The 19,930-nt window shown below is 31.3% G+C and overlaps 1 protein-coding gene and 1 non-coding gene across 2 annotated transcripts in view; both read right to left on the reverse strand.

Moving 5' to 3' along the window:
• Positions 1 to 19,930, reverse strand: part of LOC129231375 (alpha-mannosidase 2x-like) — an 88,905-nt gene that overhangs the window by 23,759 nt on the left and 45,216 nt on the right. The window contains exons 12-13 of the mRNA XM_054865671.1: positions 13,339 to 13,409; positions 10,193 to 10,355 (exon numbers count right to left, since the gene is read on the reverse strand). Coding sequence (XP_054721646.1) covers positions 10,193 to 10,355; positions 13,339 to 13,409 — 234 coding nt within the window. The remainder of the gene's footprint in view (positions 1 to 10,192; positions 10,356 to 13,338; positions 13,410 to 19,930) is intronic.
• Positions 17,428 to 17,500, reverse strand: Trnai-gau (transfer RNA isoleucine (anticodon GAU)). The gene has a single exon. It is a non-coding gene; the product is annotated as a tRNA-Ile (tRNA).

The raw sequence follows: 19,930 nt of genomic DNA on the forward strand, positions 1-19,930 counted from the left end.
AAATTTAGCTTGCATATGACTCGATTTCTGGAAATTGAGTCGACTACTTCAAAGTTAAAAAAGTACATCTATAAAGTTAAATCCTTTTTTTTCTAAACAGGCATAGTTTGTGACAATAAACATTCCTTGCAGCAGGTAAAAATTTATGAAGTGCAAAGAAAAATTAAGGATGTTTTACTTTTATTTTTTGAGGAATAAAAAATTTGAAAAAGTAGGAACATGAAATAAACGCATCTGGAAAATGATTTCACAAAAATAATTTTCATACTCATGTATGAAAATAATAGTTTTTTTTTTGCAATCATAATTGTTTCATTGTTCACCAAAACCAAAATTCTAATCACAGAGAAATACTTTTTCAGGAAATTTCATTGTTTGGGTGAAAATTCAGGATATATTTACTTCATTAGGAAGTTTAGGAGAAGACATCAAAATTCTGAAGTCTCCCGAACAAATCAGGAGAGTTCGTAGCTACCATTAAAGCACAAAGAAATGAAGCAAAAAATAGCATCCCAATCATGCCAATCAAATAAAACAAAGTCATTATACAAGAGTAAAACTTCTATTAAAATTATTAACGAATGGTGCAAAGTTATCAATATTTTTCTCTTGTGGCCAGAGTAGAAAGTAAACAAGATGCCAAGTGTTAATGCACCACTTTGCACTTTAATCCCTTTTAACTGCAGTGAAGTCTTGAAAATCCGAAGTAACTCGAGCTCACAACACCTTGGATTACTGAAAACGAATTATCCGAAATTTTTTTACAATTAAAATGTTTAATACCAGACGATATAAATATCAGGGTTCATATTCAACTTTGAAAATTAAAAGTAAAGAGTTTCTAAGGAGTTTTGCAGGAGTTCATTTTACATTTTAAGGGCTGGTTTCTTGTGTAAAGATGCATTTTTTTAAAAACGTATTTCAGAAAAAATATGTTACATACTAAATTTATAGTAAAATATGCATTTTTACAGCTTCTTAGATTTGAGTCATCTTGGAATCAAATTCAAATATGAGGGGGGGGGGAGATAACCATTAAAATATGTCTTACTTTGAAAATGAATAAAAAATAAGTGATATTTATTGAAAATTAGTATTTTTGCAAAAAGAAAACACAAACTAACAATTTCTTAACCGAAAAAAAAAAGACTTTAAAAAATAATTGCCAAAATAAGACCTATAGTAAGCCGACAGAAAGTAGTAGAGGTCAAAATAACTTCCAACTATCAAAATAATTGAAATATTTACAGGATTACAGGATACAAAAGGACAAACTTCAAACACAACAAACAATTTTTGGCGAAGCTTGTGTGAGGTTACTCATAAGAGATTGAAATACAGAAAATTCAATTTAAACATTAGGGATCCTTTTGAAAAAATTATACACATTATTTTAATCTTCAAAATTGATCAAAATTTTGTAGACCATTTCAAAACTTTTGTGTGACTCTATACGCTGATAAACATAGAGAACTGACTAATTTTAATAATTTTTTTTTTCAAAAGTATGAAAATATTAATTCTACGAAATAGTGGTCCCACTGTTTAGCTATTAAGTTGCTCTTTCATCTATTGTATAAAATATGTTATGTTTATTTATGTTTTGTAATTAATATCTACAAATTTTTTAAATTAAAAAAAAACTGGATTTAAATAAAAAAAGTCCGATTTTTTTGTTTATTTATTTTTTAAATCCAAAAAAAAAAAAAAAAAATCACAAATTTTGCCAACTACAGATATGTAAGGATTTTAAAATCCTTAAAGAAGTTGCAAGGAAAATTACTTTCCGCCAGCGATTTTTTACTTAACTTTCTGACATTTGGCACTGTTAAAAGAGCATGAATTTCGTTAAAAACTTTTCAATTGAATGATTTTTATAAAAATACAAATAAACTTAATTTCTTTGCTTCTTCACAAGGCATAGTAAGCATCATAAATGTAAAAAATCTTATACCCATGGCGGATGCAAAGATATTGCGATTTTCAAAGTGAACGCATTAAAAGTATAAAGGGTACATACAAGATTTTATTTAAGTAAATTATTTTAGAATTGCATTTTAGAGCTCAACAATAAAAGTATTATCAATAACAATCGACCTAATTGAAGCAAAAATCAAGTTAAACCAGTAATTTAGGTTTTTACCTTTTTGACTCTCATAAAGAACACAGAATTTGGCATGAAAATTGTAACTTTGTGATTTTTATGGGAATAAAAAGAAATTTCATTTATTTGCCCTCTAAAAAAGCATAATAAGCATCAAAAATCAGAAAAATTCGATTCTCAAATCCGATGCAAAGAGATTGCTTTAATCAAAATGAAAGCATCAGAAGTCTAAAAACGGCAAATAAAAGAATTTATTAAAGCAAAAAAACTTTATAATGGTACTTTAATAAGTCCACCAAGACATTATATTATTAATAATTATCGAAATAATTGTCAGAAATTTGGAAAAAAATCGGATGTGGGGAAGAAAATAGTCGAATGAAAAAATCAGACTTCCGGTATTGTCAGACAAAATTCTGGTCTGAAAAATAGCAGTCCGGAAAATAGCGGAATTCCGGTAAAATTCGGTATAACGCAATCAATCGTATCGGATCGGCGATGGAAGAACATCTTTAAGGTCATGTAGAATTAAAAAAAAAGGAGTGTGTAAGGAGATAACAAAATTTAGAAATTTCAAGGGCACATATTTTTTCTTAAAAAGCAGGAGTTTGTAAGGAGCGTACTAACTCTGAATACACTATACAGTGAAACCTGTGTAAGTTGACCACTCGCGGTGCAGCACTTTGGCGGTCAACTTAGACAGGTGGTCAACTTATAAAGGGCGGTAATGTTTTTTTTTTTTGTCATTTCTTGCACCATGTATTCATTTTTTGAGGAATTCACCCTTATTCTTTCTGTTCAACTGACTTTCAGTGTTTAACATTATTGAAAGTGAAACAATAATTAAAAATACTATTCAAATAATTTTGTTATTTTTTCCTTGTTTTTAACTATATTAGACACTGTAGGTTTAGAAATTCCATATATGCCAGCTAATTTTCTCTGGCTTTCTCCATTTTCAATTAATTTTAATATTTCATACTTTTTATTAATCTCAAGTTCAACTAATTTTCTTTTTGAAGCCTTTTTATGTATAGCACAAAGAGTAACAAGCTCGACTCTCCCAGTTCATAAAGGCAAAATTAAAATGTCCTATATCTTAATCCCTTGCACCAGAAACAAGTAACTTTACTCATTAGCAGGCCCAGATCTGTGTACCCGCAGTGCGAGGGGCCCGCATCCTTAAAGGGGCTAACAGCCTTAGAAATTGAAGAAAAAATAGGAAAAAACTAGCACTAAGACTTGTGCACTTTACAAACAGACACTGCTGGCCACTAGGGAGGGGCCATACATATTTTGTTGCAGGGGGGGAGGGCAAAATATATAGATCCGGGTCAGCTCTTTTTGCACAATTCCTGTGTTGCCACAACATATTGCAACTGAAAGAAAAGATTTTGAACTTTTCTACTGACAATTATTTTCATTGAACAGAATACAAAAAGCTATCTCAAATAGAACAAAAAATGAAAAACAAGATTGGAGAATAAAGAGCAGCATAAGCTTTATGCTGCTGTTTAGTTAGTAAAATGCTAGTCTGTCATCAAAACATTAAAAACATTCTTAGGAAGCTATCAAATAATAATAATAAATAAATAAGTAAATAAGTAATAAAATAAAGTAATTTTCTGAAGAAAGTTTTAAAAAATAAACCAAGTGGTCAACTTACAAAGGGTTTTTTACAATACTCCAAACCAAATTTGCGTTACATTAGTGGTCAAGATAGACAGGTGGTCAAGATAGAGAGGTGGTCAAGTTACAGAGGTTTTCCTTCATTATATGAGATAGGACAAATTCCGTTCCCGACAAAAGTGGTCAACATAGACAGGTGGTCAACTTACAAGGTTGGTCAACTTTACAGGTTTTACTATATGACCAAAAATATTGGGACACTTTCAAAAATTCACATTTTAAAAGATTTCTCCAGAAATAAATGACCAATTGCTTTTTTAACTTTTGTCGCATAAAAGGTGTTTTAGCTGTCATTTTCCATTAAAAGTTACATCACCCATGCATTTAGAGGACCAGCAACAAATTGATGAAAACAAAAATGGTTTTTGATCATCCTTCATCGTAAATAGCTGAAAATAAGCTGTAAATTTCAGAAATTAGTTACTTTTTACTATGTACAATTTTTTTTTACATACTTTGAAAAAAATATCACTGATATTCATGAAGATATAAGCATTTCACTCAGAACTACGAATTTTATTTGAAGATTTTTGGCTCATTACATGCAAAGTTTTCCATCAAAGCTTTCCAAGCTTTCAGAAAACTAGACAGCGCACAAGATAAGTATAATATTAAAATTGAAAAGTAAAATGTTGAAGATTTGATAAAATATGGATATTTAAAACAATGAATTTTTCTCTGCGCATTAGAGTGGGCTGAAAATAGCCGATTTTTTTTTTTGAAATTCATTTAGGGATAGCGCCTAAAAGTTGCGTAGTGAGCTAGTTAGCACTTACAAAAAATTTCTTGGATATTAAAAAATATCTAGCCGGCCCTACTTGACACTGAAAAACCGAAAAAAATAGAAAAATGAATGTTTGTCAAAAATTTTTTTTCAAAATAAATTTAAAATATTTTTCTGAAATGCAACAAAAATGTTATATAATGAGCCCGTTCGAGCCCATAAAATGTTTTATTTAACTGCACTTTTCTGACATCAAAAATTGGAGAAAAATGAAAAATATTGGATTTCTTAAAAATCCAATATGAAAATTATTTTTCAAAATTAAGTCATAGACTGATTAATTAAATAGCACTATTAATCATATTTTTTCAAATAATATTGTACCTTGTCATTAAGTGATGGAAGTTCTCTCCTAGCTGGAAGTTTGGCACGAATATATCCATCTTGTGCAGCTTCACTTCAAACACTTATTGCAGATTAGGTTATTAGTTTCACACAACGTTCCACAACTTACATATGACAGAGAAATTTCTCAAAAGTTAACTCTGTAGGCTGTTATTTGTACATTTCCTTCAAGTCTTCATCTTTTAGATGCATTGTAAGAGGGGGAACTGTTTCAACACAGTTTGCACAATCAACTAAATCAACATAATCAACGACTCAAAATTAAGTTTAGGACACTTAAGCTTAATATTGTCTGGAAACTGCCTTGCAAGAGAAATCATTTTCCAAAAAATGTTGGGCACCATATTAGCAGTTAGGTCCCATTTTTATTTCAAACCACATTGGAGCATAAAACTAGCATTACTTACTTTACAAGCAGTGTAAGATTTTCTGATGGACTTGGAGTGCCTATATACAAGCGTGACAAACAGTTTGCAGTTGTCAGCTATCGTGCATGACTGAGTATGCCTGGACTACTGTAGGCCAGGCTAGAAGGGCAACTACCATCTTTTAAGGCAAGACAGAATCGTTACAAACACAGTTGTTCAGTACTTAATTTTTTTATATCTTCCATATTCAAAGCCTGAAGATAGCAGTCAATTTTATCAAATTTGACCACTGGATGTTTTTCAATCTCTAAGAAGTCGTCCGATAGCTGCAGGTTATGAATGTGGTCCCTTTGTGCAATCATACATTTCCAAAATAAGATGCCTCAGTAGCAACTCATTAGTATACAGCAGACATATGTCCCATTGTAAAGGTCCTTTGACATAAGTTTGAAGTAAACGAATTATATATATATATATATATATATATATATATATATATATATATATATATATATATATATATATATATACACTATAGTATATATACTCCAAGTTTCCATCTCATATTTACATTTGTTCCATCTCATACAATTCTCGGTAAGTTGAGCAAGCTCACATTATACTTTTTTGCAAAGCCTATAATACCTTGAGTAAAAATGACAACAGAGTGCATAAAGTACAAATAAAGTAGTATAAAAGAGTTAAAAACTCAGCAAACTGCTGAGTTTTTAACTTTTATACTACTTTATTTGTACTTGATGCATATTGTTGTCATTTTTACTCATTCCATAGTACAAAGTTTTCGACTGTTTTTTTGCAACCTATAATACCATGCGAAATTTCTTTTGCGCGTTCACCAGCTGTTAGTGATATATGACCGGTGTACTTGCTACCTGGTTCTTCAAACAGTGCTACATGTGCTTCAGATGCTAATTTTTGATTGCCAGATGTGTTTCGAAGGGTGTCATTTTTGTGGCCGTCAAAATACAAACTCTTTATGGCTGCCCCTTGAACTATTCTTAAATCCTTTTCTCTTAAGCTTGCTCCTTTTTTTATCAACTTCCCTCATTACTTTGTTTATATCGACTATATATTTTTGTTTTGCTTAAGAGAAATTAAGTCAAAATCAGCAAGAACTGCTGTAGCAATTTTGACCACTGCTCTATTTGAAGTGCCAGTTAGATCTGCAGCTAAGGCTGTATAAGGCATAGAAAGTTTCATTTTGGTGGCGCATTAGTTCACTTACGTTTTCTTGAGAGCAGAAAGTTCCATTTAAAATGGTCATCTGTATTTTCCGTGCTTTCTCCTGATTGAAGCTCTGTTTCAGGTTCGTTCAATGTAATAAACGACTTTCCTTAACCCTCAATCCACTTGTGCTGGGTATTGATATGTCTTTCTCATCCAAAGCAACAGATGATTCTGTTCTCTGGCATCTTTTTTCTCTTTTTTGTAGTTTCCGGGTTGTTACCTTATCCACATTTCCAATAGCCATTTTTCTTACTGTCCTTTGATCAATTAGAAATTGTGTTTCTCTATCACTGGAACACCTTTCAAATGTATTTACTTTTTGGAACTCCCCCACCCCCCCTTTTTTTTTTCAAAAAAGTGCATTTTTGCCTCTTTTTTCAATTTTTCAAGGCCAAATAGGATCTACTAAATATTAAACAAATGTAGCGAAATTTTTTGAGGGTGATAACAGACCCATATAGCAACTTTTCCACACTATCCAGAAAAAGATTTCCAAAAAAAGTTTTTTCTGTTGTCTTAGCAAATGCTGTTGACATCTGATATCATTTAGTCAATATTTTAGCAGAAAGATTGGTTGGAAATTCGTACATGAACGAAACACTTTTTCAAAACAATAACATTTATTTTCTAACTTAAAAACGTTAAAAGCAACTTAAAATAAATATACAGTGAAACCTGTGTAAGTTGACCACTTGCGGTGGAGTACTTTGGTGGTCAACTTATAAAAGGGGTTATGATTTTTTTTTTGGTCATTTCTTGCACCATGTATTCATTTTTTGACTAATTGACACTTACTCTTTCCGTTCAACTCACTTTCATTGTTCAACATTACTTTGAAACAATAATTTAAAATGTTATTCAAATATTTTTAGAGGTTATTTTCTCAGAATGACATATAATGTGTCATGTAAATTTAAAATTTCAGTAAATTGATCAAAAAAAAAAATCATTGTTTATAAAAAGTTATTTCATATTAATAGTTCCTAAAAATTCATAGCTAATCAAAAATAACAAATTTTTCGCTTATTTTTTTTTCTCATATACATTTAATACATTTATAACCATGATGATTTACTTTTCTCTCAAAATAACTCCTTATTGAAGTTTGGCGCACTTATTAGAAACTAGTTTTGGAAATTCCAAATGTGTCAGCTAATTTTCTCTGGATTTCTCCCTTTTCAATTAAGTTTAATATTTCATACATTTTATCAATCTCAAGTTCAACTAACTTTCTTTTTGAAGCCATTTTATATAAAACTATAACACAAAGAGCAACAAGCTGGACTCTCATAGTTCTTAAAGGCAGTTGAAAATGAAAATGTCCTATTTCTTACTCCCTTGCACTAGATATTGCAACTGGAAAAAAATACTTTGTAATTTTCTACTGACACATGTTTTCATTGAACAGAGAGTACAAAAGGTAATCTCAAATAGAACAACAAAAGAAAAACAAGTTTGGAGAATGAAAGGGTTCTTAGATGTTTTCCCATATGGTTAAACTCACAAGGAGGTTTAGTTATGCTGCTGTTTTATTTAGCGGGTAAAATGCTGATCTGGCATCAAAAATATTCTTGGAAAGCTATAAAAAAAATAATTATAAGGTAAAATAATTTGCCAAATTAAGTTTTAAAAAATAAACCAAGTGGTCAACTTACAAAGGTTTTTTACAATACTCAAAACCAAATTTGGTGTACATTAGTGGTCAAGATAGACAGGTGGTCAAGATAGAAAGGTGGTCAAGTTACAGAGGTTTTCCTTCATTATACAAGATAGGCCTAATTCTGTTCCTGACAAAAGCAGTCAGCATAGACAGGTGGTCAACTTTACAGGTTTTACTGTATATGAAAAGATCACCAGTTTACTTTAACATGACTGCATACCTGATCACAAACAACACCAAGCCTAAATCTAATATGGCCGAGTCAACATCTTCCCTTGCGACTAGCACATGCTCAACGCTTGTGTAAAATGGCTAAGCAGCTCAACCGGTAGAGAGTAGCATGTGAGTAAGTGAGTAACAGAGAGTGCTGTTCAGTAAGGAAACATCCGCTTATATCTCAAAACCAAATTAACATATCGATGCATGATGGGACATGACAGTTGTCAGACGCATCCCATACGCATGCAGAACACTGCCACCAATCATGGCTAAGCACATGTACGAATCTGCTTAATTGTCTAACACAGGTGTTGCCCTCTAATGAGCAAAAAGCGTGGGATTGCAGACTACGTCATGTGATACAACAGAGCTGCGTTTTAACAGAATGTAAACAAAGTTAAATAAATAGTAAGTCAAGAGGATTGATAGTAGTGCTAATTCTATCATTTTCCGCCCACTCTGCTGCGCATGCGCGAAAGATAGCAATTTATAACTTTCATAATCCGAACCCCAACTAGATTCTTCAATTCATAATAAAATTCTAGTTCAACATCTTAAAAATTCAGAAAGTTATCAGCGATATAATGAGTCGAATTCGAATAGTTCTTGGATGTGCGATGGCTGGTCAGGGGTCGTTCGCAAGTTTGCAACAATTGCTTTCAATCACTAAGTGTGATTCATGATAAAAACAGATTATTAATGAGGATAAATGTAGATGATGAACTGGGACATTCTTGAACGAACAAGTTGAGCTATTTTCATAGTTAAGCAGTACTGTGTAAATTCTGCATGTGAGTGTGTAGTTGATTTCCCAATAATTTTAACAGTGTGATATCTATTACATCTAATATATCTCATTTTCTTATATTTTCTGCAATATATTAAGTGATACAAATGTAATGGCGGCTAAGGGTTAGAGACCCCTAGACATGAAACAGCATGCTGTTTCATGTCCAGGGGGCTCTAACTATGTTAAAAACCATTTAAATTATCATAAGTTTTAAGCACTCTAATTAGGAAAATATTCAGTTTATAAATACAAAATCCTACTTTGAGGAAATTCAGTTGTTGCGGTAAAGCCTGGAACAAATTAACCGAGAAAAAACAAGTGTTGACTGTACTTAGAAGGCTTTCAAGCAAAAACCTAAGACTTTAATAAATAGATTTTCGGTACCCTAAAAATTTGTCAACAATTTATTGCTTGTTCGTATTTCATCTTGCAGATTTTCTACTTTATTATTAAGCAGAATAATTAACTGTCAATTTATTATTTCTCTTTTTAAATATTATTTGTAAATATTGAATATGCAGTTAAAATTTCTATTCAAAAGTCTCATAATCATGTAAAAAAAAAAATTTATTAAATATGTGAGCCAATGAAAATATTTCTTCACAAAAATATATTGGTTTTGGTTTTTAGAGTGCAAAATGTAAAAACTAAAATAAATCAGAACATCAGAATAGACATTTAGCACTGCAGAACTTTTATTTCCACACATGTCTTAATGCAAGAACTTTTCATAATTGTAGCAAGCGATAGCTTTTGATATTAATTGGCTTTATTTAGTTTGATATCTAATTTTAAACTTTTCAATTTTCAAATTGCAATTATTATCCAAGAGAAATTTCAATTTGTATTACTCAGATTTTTTTATGTAACCTAACTCACTCAACCTTTATCAATCATCCAAATTTCTCATCATCCTTCCACAAATACTATAACATTTAAACATTCAAAGATCCTGGAAAAAAATGTTTTGATAAACACTAATTACCTCATATTCTGTGCTCAAAAGATTATTTTTCTTAAATACTGGATTTATCTGGCATGGTATTACATTGCCAGTGCTATCTTTGACTTGTACTGCTGGAGTAGTTACTATGACTCTAACTAGCTCATTCCGTGACTGACCCAGAGAGTTATATAAAACAATGTACCTATAAATCAGAAACATACACTTAAAGGAGATTTAAACAGGAAAACATAACATTATTTTTAAATAACTTAACAATATTAGTAATAATATGATTGATAAACATACATAAATGTGGCAGTTGATTAGTTTATTGAACAAATCTTAAACAAAATTAATCTGCACTTATACCCAGTTCTTGTAAAACTTTCAAACAGAATGATACAAGATTGCACTGGCAAAAGTTTAAATACTTAACAAAAATTGGTTAGTATCTAATTATTATTAAAGCTATTCAAGCTTTATGTTTAAATGGTTGATTCAAGCCAAGGTATTGCAAAAGAAATATAGTAGAGTCCTGCCAATCCACGTCCTGTTATTTCAAATTCTGCTTATTCCAAGGTAGCTTAAATAATGGACTTCCCCCCCTATCGCAAGAGCTTCAAACTTGTCCCTGGCCAGTTGAGTTGGTAGTCTGTTTTACTTGGAATTTTTGCTTTTCTTTTCCACTTGCCACTGATTCATGCTTGTAAAAACGATTAACTTTAGATTCAATTTTTAAATATCAAATAAAGTAAGCACCCTATCGTTTAAAATCAATTTTTATGTTTATACATATACTAGGGGCCTGTCCCGAACTTGTTCAGGTAGAAAAAATTATGTTTTAAATAAATATTATGCAGATTTTTTTGCTTTAAAATATCATGGTGTTCATGTTATCATGGTATACTTGTACATACACTTTTTGCTTTGTTTTTATGAGGTTTTGAAAGAAATTGATTCACTTCATTTCCTAATCAAGAGAGACCAACCATTACTTCCCTGTGAACAATATAATCTTCCCATATGTAACGTTGTACGTATGACCTTCAGTTTTGATGATGGTGATGGCATAAGAAATTTTCATTAGAAATTGCAATTACTTATATTAGAAATGGAAATGTGCAAGGACTATGGGATTTTGAGAAATACTCCTGACTGAACTGTTACTGATCCAGTAAGAATAATATGATAAATCATATTAATCCGTATTGATTTTACTTGTGGTCCAGTTCCATTGCACACATAAGAAAAAGATTTGCAACAAAATCAAAATTATTGGAATACCGCTTTTAATTTTAATAGAATGAATATGGGCTCTTAAAAATATTCTTCAGATACAGAGATTGTACAGAGTCCCTAAAAGAAGACTTTAAACAGGCTTAAAGTATATCTGCACACGTTCATCAAGGGAACCACAGGAATAGGTTGGTTAGAGTCCCCGGCAAATGCGAAGATGACACCTCTCTCAATGTTGTCTTAATCTTTTAGTTCATTTAGAATCCACGGCTTCTATATACAAACAGTGGCTCATCGAAAATCCGTAATACATTATGCGGCAGACCTTTTGAAGACGCCATCCAAATGACCCATTTTTTTCTTTTGAAACGTACAGAGTCTTTCTAAAGGGAGCCATTCAAAGTACTTTAAACCTGGATTGGTCAGTTTTTCAAACACTAAGAAAAATTGCAGCAATCAAGTTTAAAAAAAATAATAATAATTACTACAAACACATTCTCAGTCTGCCTGTTGATTTTGGTTAAATTTATTAAACTTTTTTCATTTCCACCGGGTATGCCGATAAAGATTAATTTGTGTTCTATTATCATAGATGAGTCGATTACTAATTTAATTGCTTGAATGGAAACGTACTTATTCCGTAGGTTGCAATCATGTATTAATCTTTTCCAGAACAAATAAACATACAAAATAAACCCTCTCTCTTTATAATATTACCATAGATAAAAAACCTAAACAGGTAGCCCAAAATGCATGCAAAAGTAGCTTTTAGAATCCCGGATTAATATAATCTATCTGCACTATTGAATTCAAAAATTAATTTACGTGAAGCAAGTCCCAGTTATAATTCATTTGAATAAATTTTGATGCATTAACATTCTGTGAGTCTAAATGTTTCGCGATGTCCGAGGCTAACAGAACCCTAATTACCTTTTCCTCTGCAGCCTGAAACACATGTTACGTTTATGGCGGTTCTCATGCCATCATCGTTTTTTTTTCACTTGCTTCCATTCTTTAGTATTTAGTTCATAGGGAACCTTTAACTATTTTATTGATGCAAGAGTGAGACAATTCACGCTTGTGTTTACGTATATATCAATAGATTAGTACGAAACAAACTTGTAGAAGAGAGAAACTATTGGTTTAAAAAATTAGTATAAGTACATATATGCAAAATTTATAGCGTATGTCACTCAGTAAGAATGCACTTTTCATATAGTGAAAGAATTTTGCATACAGCTGAAATGGTTCTGAAGATTACCTCAAACACATAAACACACAAAAATCTGCCGTCTCTTTTTATAATATTAGTATAGACGTGCTTGCTTTTTTTTGCGTTCTCTTTTTTTTTGGTAGCATGAAAACTGAATTTTTCTCTTAGATTTTGCAATGCAGTCCGCATAATTTGATTTTCAGTTTTCCCAGCTGGTATCGATCTTGATCAACTTGGATAATCAGGACTCGACTGTACTTCATGCTGCTGCAGCATTTTTTATAAACCTAACAATGAAGAAATGTTTACTAATTCTTTTAGAGTGGTTTAATTTCTGTAGCCACTTAGTAGGTAAGACATGCGAATTTATGCCTCAATTCATTGTAAGTAAGGCTTGTGATTGATTATCACAGATAGAGCACAACTATTGAAATTAATTTAACAAACAAAAATTATAATTTAAAAATTAATGCTTTGCTATAAAATCGTTGCATGCTATAGTGCCAAAATATCCTTATTCACATCAGTTGCTTTGATTTCCAAAGATACTGTGCATTCATACACAGACAAAAATATCCAGCATGAAAAACATATTCATTTAAATTGTAATTGATGCATGAGAAGCTTTACATTTAAGAGTCAACTCTCAAAACACATAAACCAGTCATTTTTAATGGAAACAGTGTTTAAAATATTTTTTGTAATTAAAAAAAGTAGGAAAATGAAAGTATTTGACCTGTCTTTTCTATCTCCAGTAAATTTGATCGGAACTTTTGTAGGAAAAGCACTGTGATGTCGGTATTCATCCTGTGTGAAAATGATTTTAAAGGTTAATAATTAGTAATAACTAATCATTAGTGAATAATTAATAATTAGTGTTTTTCAAAATAAATATCACATTATCATACAATTTTTTAAAACATTGAAATTAAAATAGTATTATATGTGTTCCCAACTTTATCAATTATAATATTTTTAAGTATGATTATAATTAATAGTATAAACCTGAATGGTTATGAAAATTTCTCCTCTATAATATAACTTCATTTCAAATATCAATTTTGATTAAGATATTTTATTCAATGATTGCTTGCAAAGGTCAACTAACGAAGTAATTAATTAGAAAATATCAAATAACTTTAATAAACTAGAAAAAACCAAAAAATTAACTAATTACATTTGGGTGCTTCAAAAAAAAATTTTTTTTTTTTTTTTTTGAATTTCTTTGGTCTTATCCTGTAGTATTTTTACACTATTCAAAAATACGATGCATGTAAATTTTCAGTTCAATAGAGCAATATTTAGAGGTGGCGCAACACGATCGAAATCTGTTGAAAATCAGCAATTTGGCCAATAGAGAATTGCATATAGTGCCATTAGCTGAAATGACACTTCATTTAAAGGGGGATGTTTAAAAAGGTTTCTTTTTATTCTACATGGTGAACAATCTCCGATCAGTCAATAAAATAATAACTAACAGTGAGGTGTAAGACACGACCGATGCATCGCCACTGATGGTTCAAAATTTTAGACATCGGCGGTCGATGTTCTAACTTGGAGAAAACATTTGCCCATCGGCCTTAGAATACATCTAAAGGCCTATGGATCGTCGATGTTTTTCAAAAATTCAACAACAAAAAAAAAAAAAAAAAAACTTTTATTTACCTATTTTTTTACTGCATAGTTAAAAGTAAGTACAGCATAGGGCCCAAAATAGGGCAGCAACAGGACCAAAACGAATTTTGGGCTTCGGAAATATGCCGAGTTTCGGATCACTACTGAAATTTTCACAACATTGCAGATACTTATCAAACACTCACTTTGATGATAGTTTTAAGAATTTTCTGTTCTTAACTTGAAATAATTACAGCATGTATTAGTATGTTAGTCGAACAGTTTAAAGCAAAAAACGAGGCTCAAATTTGGGGAATCAACCAAGGTCGCAGGACAAAATTTCCAAAATTTTTTCTTTTCGAGCAGAAATCAAAGATCTCTACATTTTCCTGGTTTTTAACTTACCTCTTATAACTTAACACTAAACAAATAAATACTCACATATTCTAACATACATTCTGGCCTTCGGTTGAAGATTAAACTGCAGCAAAAGCTCAATCATAAGAATAGGGCAGAAAATGCCGATTTCAGGATCTGTATGGTTATTAAAATCCCAAAAAAGGCATTATTTTTCTTTCTTGCTTTTAAGGCTTAAAATGACTAGTTTTTTCATTGAAATCCTAATTTATAATTTTATAGCTCCTTGATTTAGAAAAATTTTGCATGCTGTAATTTTACTTTCACGGTAGTTTTTTAATCTTTTTAGGAATGAATAATGAAAAAAAAAATATTTTCTTAAATTCTACATTTAACTTTCCCCCGATTATATTGAGATGAACTAATTAAGGAAATCATTTCTCCACAGCCATTAAGGTGAGTGACTAAAGAAAGCAAAATCAGGAAATTTAATTTATTAAATTTTAATATTACTGAATGCCAAAAATTTTTTCAAAAAATAACATAAATGCTTTTATTTCAAGCCAATTATATCTTTTAAATAACTCTTAACTCATTTAGCCAAAAAATAATTATCCACTGTTAATAATGTTTAACACTGTGTAGCTTATTCCGTAAGTATATTCACGTTCAGCATACTGCTAAAAAAGCTCTGCACTTGGTGTAACAGCTGTTGTGTTATAGTGTGTATATAGGAGTGTTTTTTGTGCTGTAATGAGTATTAGTTACTGAGATATTAATAATTAAAAGTTTTATTTGAAACTTTGATTTACTGCTATTATTATTGATATTTAATATCCAGTCTGTGTTTGAAACACGATTGCAAGCCATCTTTGAAAGCGTTAGGGAAGGGATAGGATTTAGGCACTCTTCTTCAGCAATTTTAAGATAATAAAATTCCAAATACGGGTTGGGGAGTGGGACTCTTCGACAGAAATTTTAAAAAAAATTGTAGCCATGCAAAGAAGTTTAAGAAAACCTTCAGTGGTTTTGGGGGCCGGAAATGTTCAAGAGGTGTCCCTTCCTCAAAATCCTCCAAAATTAAAGACTTAAAAACACGATTGTAAGCCCCAGCTTTGATAGCCGAAGCAGAGACGCTTGAATTCAGGGTCTCGTGCGGAGCAATTTTCGGAAATTAAAGGTATAAAAAATGCAGTTTTAGAGGATCTTTGACGTATTAGTAGGGCTCTCCCTAAACGAGAACTTTTTTAAAATAAAAGTTTTAAAAATGCGATTGTAAGATGTTTTGGCAACGTTAAAGAAAGGAATTGAGTTCAATGACTCTCCCGTAGCAATTTTTCAAAATGGAATATGCTAAGCACAATTTTAGACGGTATCCGACGTTGTTTCAAGGTTCTTCACCAGTAATTTTTCAAAATTGAGCTCCTAAAATAATTAGTAATATTTTAGATTTTTACCCTTTTAGTTGTTGAAATACAATAAATCACCAGTAAAGTTTTGTTTTACTTCCATTTTTAACTTTGAACATTTAACTACTAGTGAACTAGTGTGACTTTTCACTAAATTCCTCTATCTTTCTCTTTGATCTTTCCTGTTAGAGATATATTTCTGCAGCCCATATATTTTTCTTTACTTTGCTGTGAATTTTGACACAATATTTTCATTAAAAAATGAGAAATGTCGCAGACCTCTTTATCTCTAACTATCATATTTATTTATCCATTCATTTTTTAAAACATGACTTGCCATCAATTTCTACAACATACTGAATCCTTCTTTGTTCCTCGAAAAAAGTTTGAAACCTAAATTTCAGCTTCTATGGGTCATCGGCATCGGCCATTTGAAACAAAAAACAATCGACCATCGGCCACCTTTGAACCATCGGCATCGGCCCATTGGCCAAAAATTGAAATTTTGCATGTTCCCTTGAAATAATTTTTTCATAGATAAGGCCATGCTGTGTTTTTTTTTTTGGTTGTTTGTGGTGTATGAGCCTATTGGGCTATCGTTTTCTTTAAATAGGACGACATTTATTTCATTGTCTTGAGTCTTTTTAAAGATGATATCTCCTTGTGCTACCTCCTGTGTAGATACGAGAAACGAAACGTCACTTTACCAGCTAGGAACATCACCAGAAAGTAAAATAAAAGGAAATAAGCACCCATCAAATCGACAAGTTATAAATATGTTTTTCTCCATCATCATAAACCACTAAAAAAGACTATTCAAGAGAGTTCACAAGATGTAATAAAATAAGTTGGATTATTTCAGTCAACGACTTGAATTCCTACTTGTAATGAACTCAATTGCCAAGATGAAAAAACTTTTCGATAGGAGGAAAAAAACTACAGAAAAGTAACAAATGAAAGAGTGAAGGGCAGAGTTGTAATGAAAAGGCATTTGTTGATACATTGGACGACCTTTTTGACATTGCACATGTTGATGCTATGTGCATGATTAGAGTCTGAGGACAAAGATTTTTTCTTAGACAATGAGAAAAGGTTGACAGGACTGCATGATGGAAGTTGATGTAACTCTTGCTAAAAAAGAACTCAGATTTAAAATAAAAAATAACTAGTCGACCCGTGTGGAACTCCGCACTGTGTTTCAAATCGTTTCAAAAGGTATTTCGCTCTTTAAAAGTTTCAAAAAAAGAACATTATGAAGAACCAAAAAAAGTAAACAGAAAAATGTAAGTGCTCAAAGAAGGTATGTAATTTGAAGATTAGTGCCACTATATTAGAATGTCAGGAAAAAAAACACAAAAGAGTTTCCTCCCCGGCAGGGAATCGAAGCCCGGTCTCCCACATGACAGGCGAAGAAACTAATCACTCTACTACCGAGGATAATAAGCTGCCGAAACCCTGTTTCGAACCAGAGACCTTTAGATCATCAGTCTAACGCTCTCCCAACTGAGCTATATCGGCATGTTTGTTACCGGTTTTAACTAGGACCTTTTTTTCATTTTCGATTCGAGATTCTCTTAAAATTCTTCAATGTCCGTAAAATTTAGTGCCACTATATTAGAACTAGTTGACCCGTGCGGAACTCTGCACTTTGCTTCGAATCATTCCATAAGGCATTTTGTTCATTAAAAATTTCAAAGAAAGAACATTATGAAGAACTGAAAAAAGTAAACGGAAAAACGTAAGCGCACAAGAGAAGGCATGTAATTTGAAACAATCAGTAACAAAACCTCGTTAAATACAATGTTGTGGTAATTTGATCATTGCTCACCTTATGGTTGTATGTATTTTCAATGCAAACATAAATATCATTAAAAGTGTGGTTGAGTGACTTGTGAAAAAGCAGTAATTTTGCATGTGAAAAAACAGGTTGTGGCAAATACAGTCCTGCCTATCTGACGGAAAAAAAAGAAACATTAAATAGATATTTATTGGCACGGATTCGAACTGTCGCCATTCTGATTAACAGCACGACACTCCAACAAACCTAGCAATTGCGCCTTCCTTTTCGAATGTTATTCATTGAAGGAATGCATAGTAAAAAACAGAAAAAAAGCTTTTTGCCGAAAAAAAAAAAAAAAAAGATCATGCGTCTAGCATGATACGATTTAAAATTATACATGGAATTTGATTAAAGAATGAGGAAGATCACACGTAGCGATTGAAACAAACATTCTAGAGAAGTAATAAATTCAATTGAAAATAAGTTTCTATTTTTGAATATTTAACAATTTCCCATAGCAGGCTGCTTTGACCATTACGGCTTAAATGCCCGCACATGTTTTTCTTTTAATCGAACACTTAAAATTCAAAACCAAAATCAGTTAAACTGAGTCGGTTTTTTAAGTGTAATATTTTGAACGTAGACAAAATGTATTTTTTTTTCAGCTGAAAGCAGAGGAGTAGCAAATGATTTCTTGCTAATGAAGTGGATAATAATTTTAATGTTCTATATCGTATTTGTGCAAATAAAGAATTAAAAGTTTACTGGGTGAAACTCGTAGTTTCAATTTGGCGTAATATTTTTTCATTTGTACAAAAGGTCGAACACTGCTATTAGAAAAATCTACATTTCAGCATACAATGAAAATGTTTTTCTGCACAAAAAGGATTCCCTTGAGGTAAATCTAATACTTTTTTTATGCTTACATTATGCTTAGTGGTCTGGATGGAGTCAAAGCTTTAAAAAAAGGGAAGAACACCCTTCGATTAACAGTCACATTATCTGAAGGATAAGTGTAGCCTGCATAAAGGAGTCGAAACAACAAGTAGCATTTCCACTGCATTTATTTTATTACGAGTGTTATCTGGTGTATGTTATGAGTACATGTAATGTGTAACATTAATGTAAATTTGCTATTATGTCGGACAGCCCGAGCTTGCCCGAAGTTCAGATAGTTTATAGCCAAACGCTCTACCGAAAAAAGCTTATCAATTTAACCGAACAACTAAGTCCAGTGATTTTAAGCTTTATCAAAAGAAAAAACATGTTAATTTTAATTTTTTTTTCTTCCGAAAGCGACGCAAAGATAGGAAAATTGTATTAGAACTTTGCTTTAAAAATAAAATATACATAAGAACTACAGGCTGCATCAAGGTTTTGCAACAGCAAGGAGCGTTTCCGAAAACTTGATTTTTAGACTGTAAGTCTATTTTTTATCATTAGCCGGCCCGATAAGCTTTAAAATGAGGGGGGAATTTCTTCAAGAAATAAGAAAGATCTCGCATAAAGACAGAAAAATAATCCACAGAAATAATATATTATAAGATAAGGTATTGAAGATAAGTGTTTTTATTTTTGAAAATTTATACAATTTGTTATCGCAGGCTGCTTGAACCGTTATAGCTTAGATGGCAGCACATGTTCATCATTTAACAGCATGGTTAAAATACAAAATAATTTGGACTAAGTTCTTTTTTAAGCATAGCTTTTCGAATGTAGAAAAAATGTGATAGGCTATTTGTTTTTTTCAAAAAGAAGAAAAAAAAAACATTTTACCCTTCAAACTGAGGTAATTTTTTTATTTGTACAAAGAGTCAAAAACTCATTAGAAGAATCTATGTATCAATATATGATTTATTATTCTTTTCTGAACAAAAAATAATTTCATTGTAGTCTGAAATCTTAAAACTGATACTTATATTTTCGCTTACATTATGCTTTAATTTTCTTACCGGATCCAAAGCTTAAAAAAAAAAAAAAAAAAACCTTACAATTAAGAATCAATTTAACTCCATGTTGCATCAAGTTTTCCTAACAGCAAGGAGCGTTTCCGTCTCGTCTATTCTATTTTCTCATATTTGTTATTCATTGTTATTAACAGTTCATGTAATCCCGATATTTCTCTAATTTTTTGATGCAGATTGTGCGGACATGGGCCTGAACACTCA

Source organism: Uloborus diversus, chromosome 10, assembly GCF_026930045.1.
Source record: "Uloborus diversus isolate 005 chromosome 10, Udiv.v.3.1, whole genome shotgun sequence".
Lineage (NCBI taxonomy): Eukaryota > Metazoa > Arthropoda > Arachnida > Araneae > Uloboridae > Uloborus > Uloborus diversus.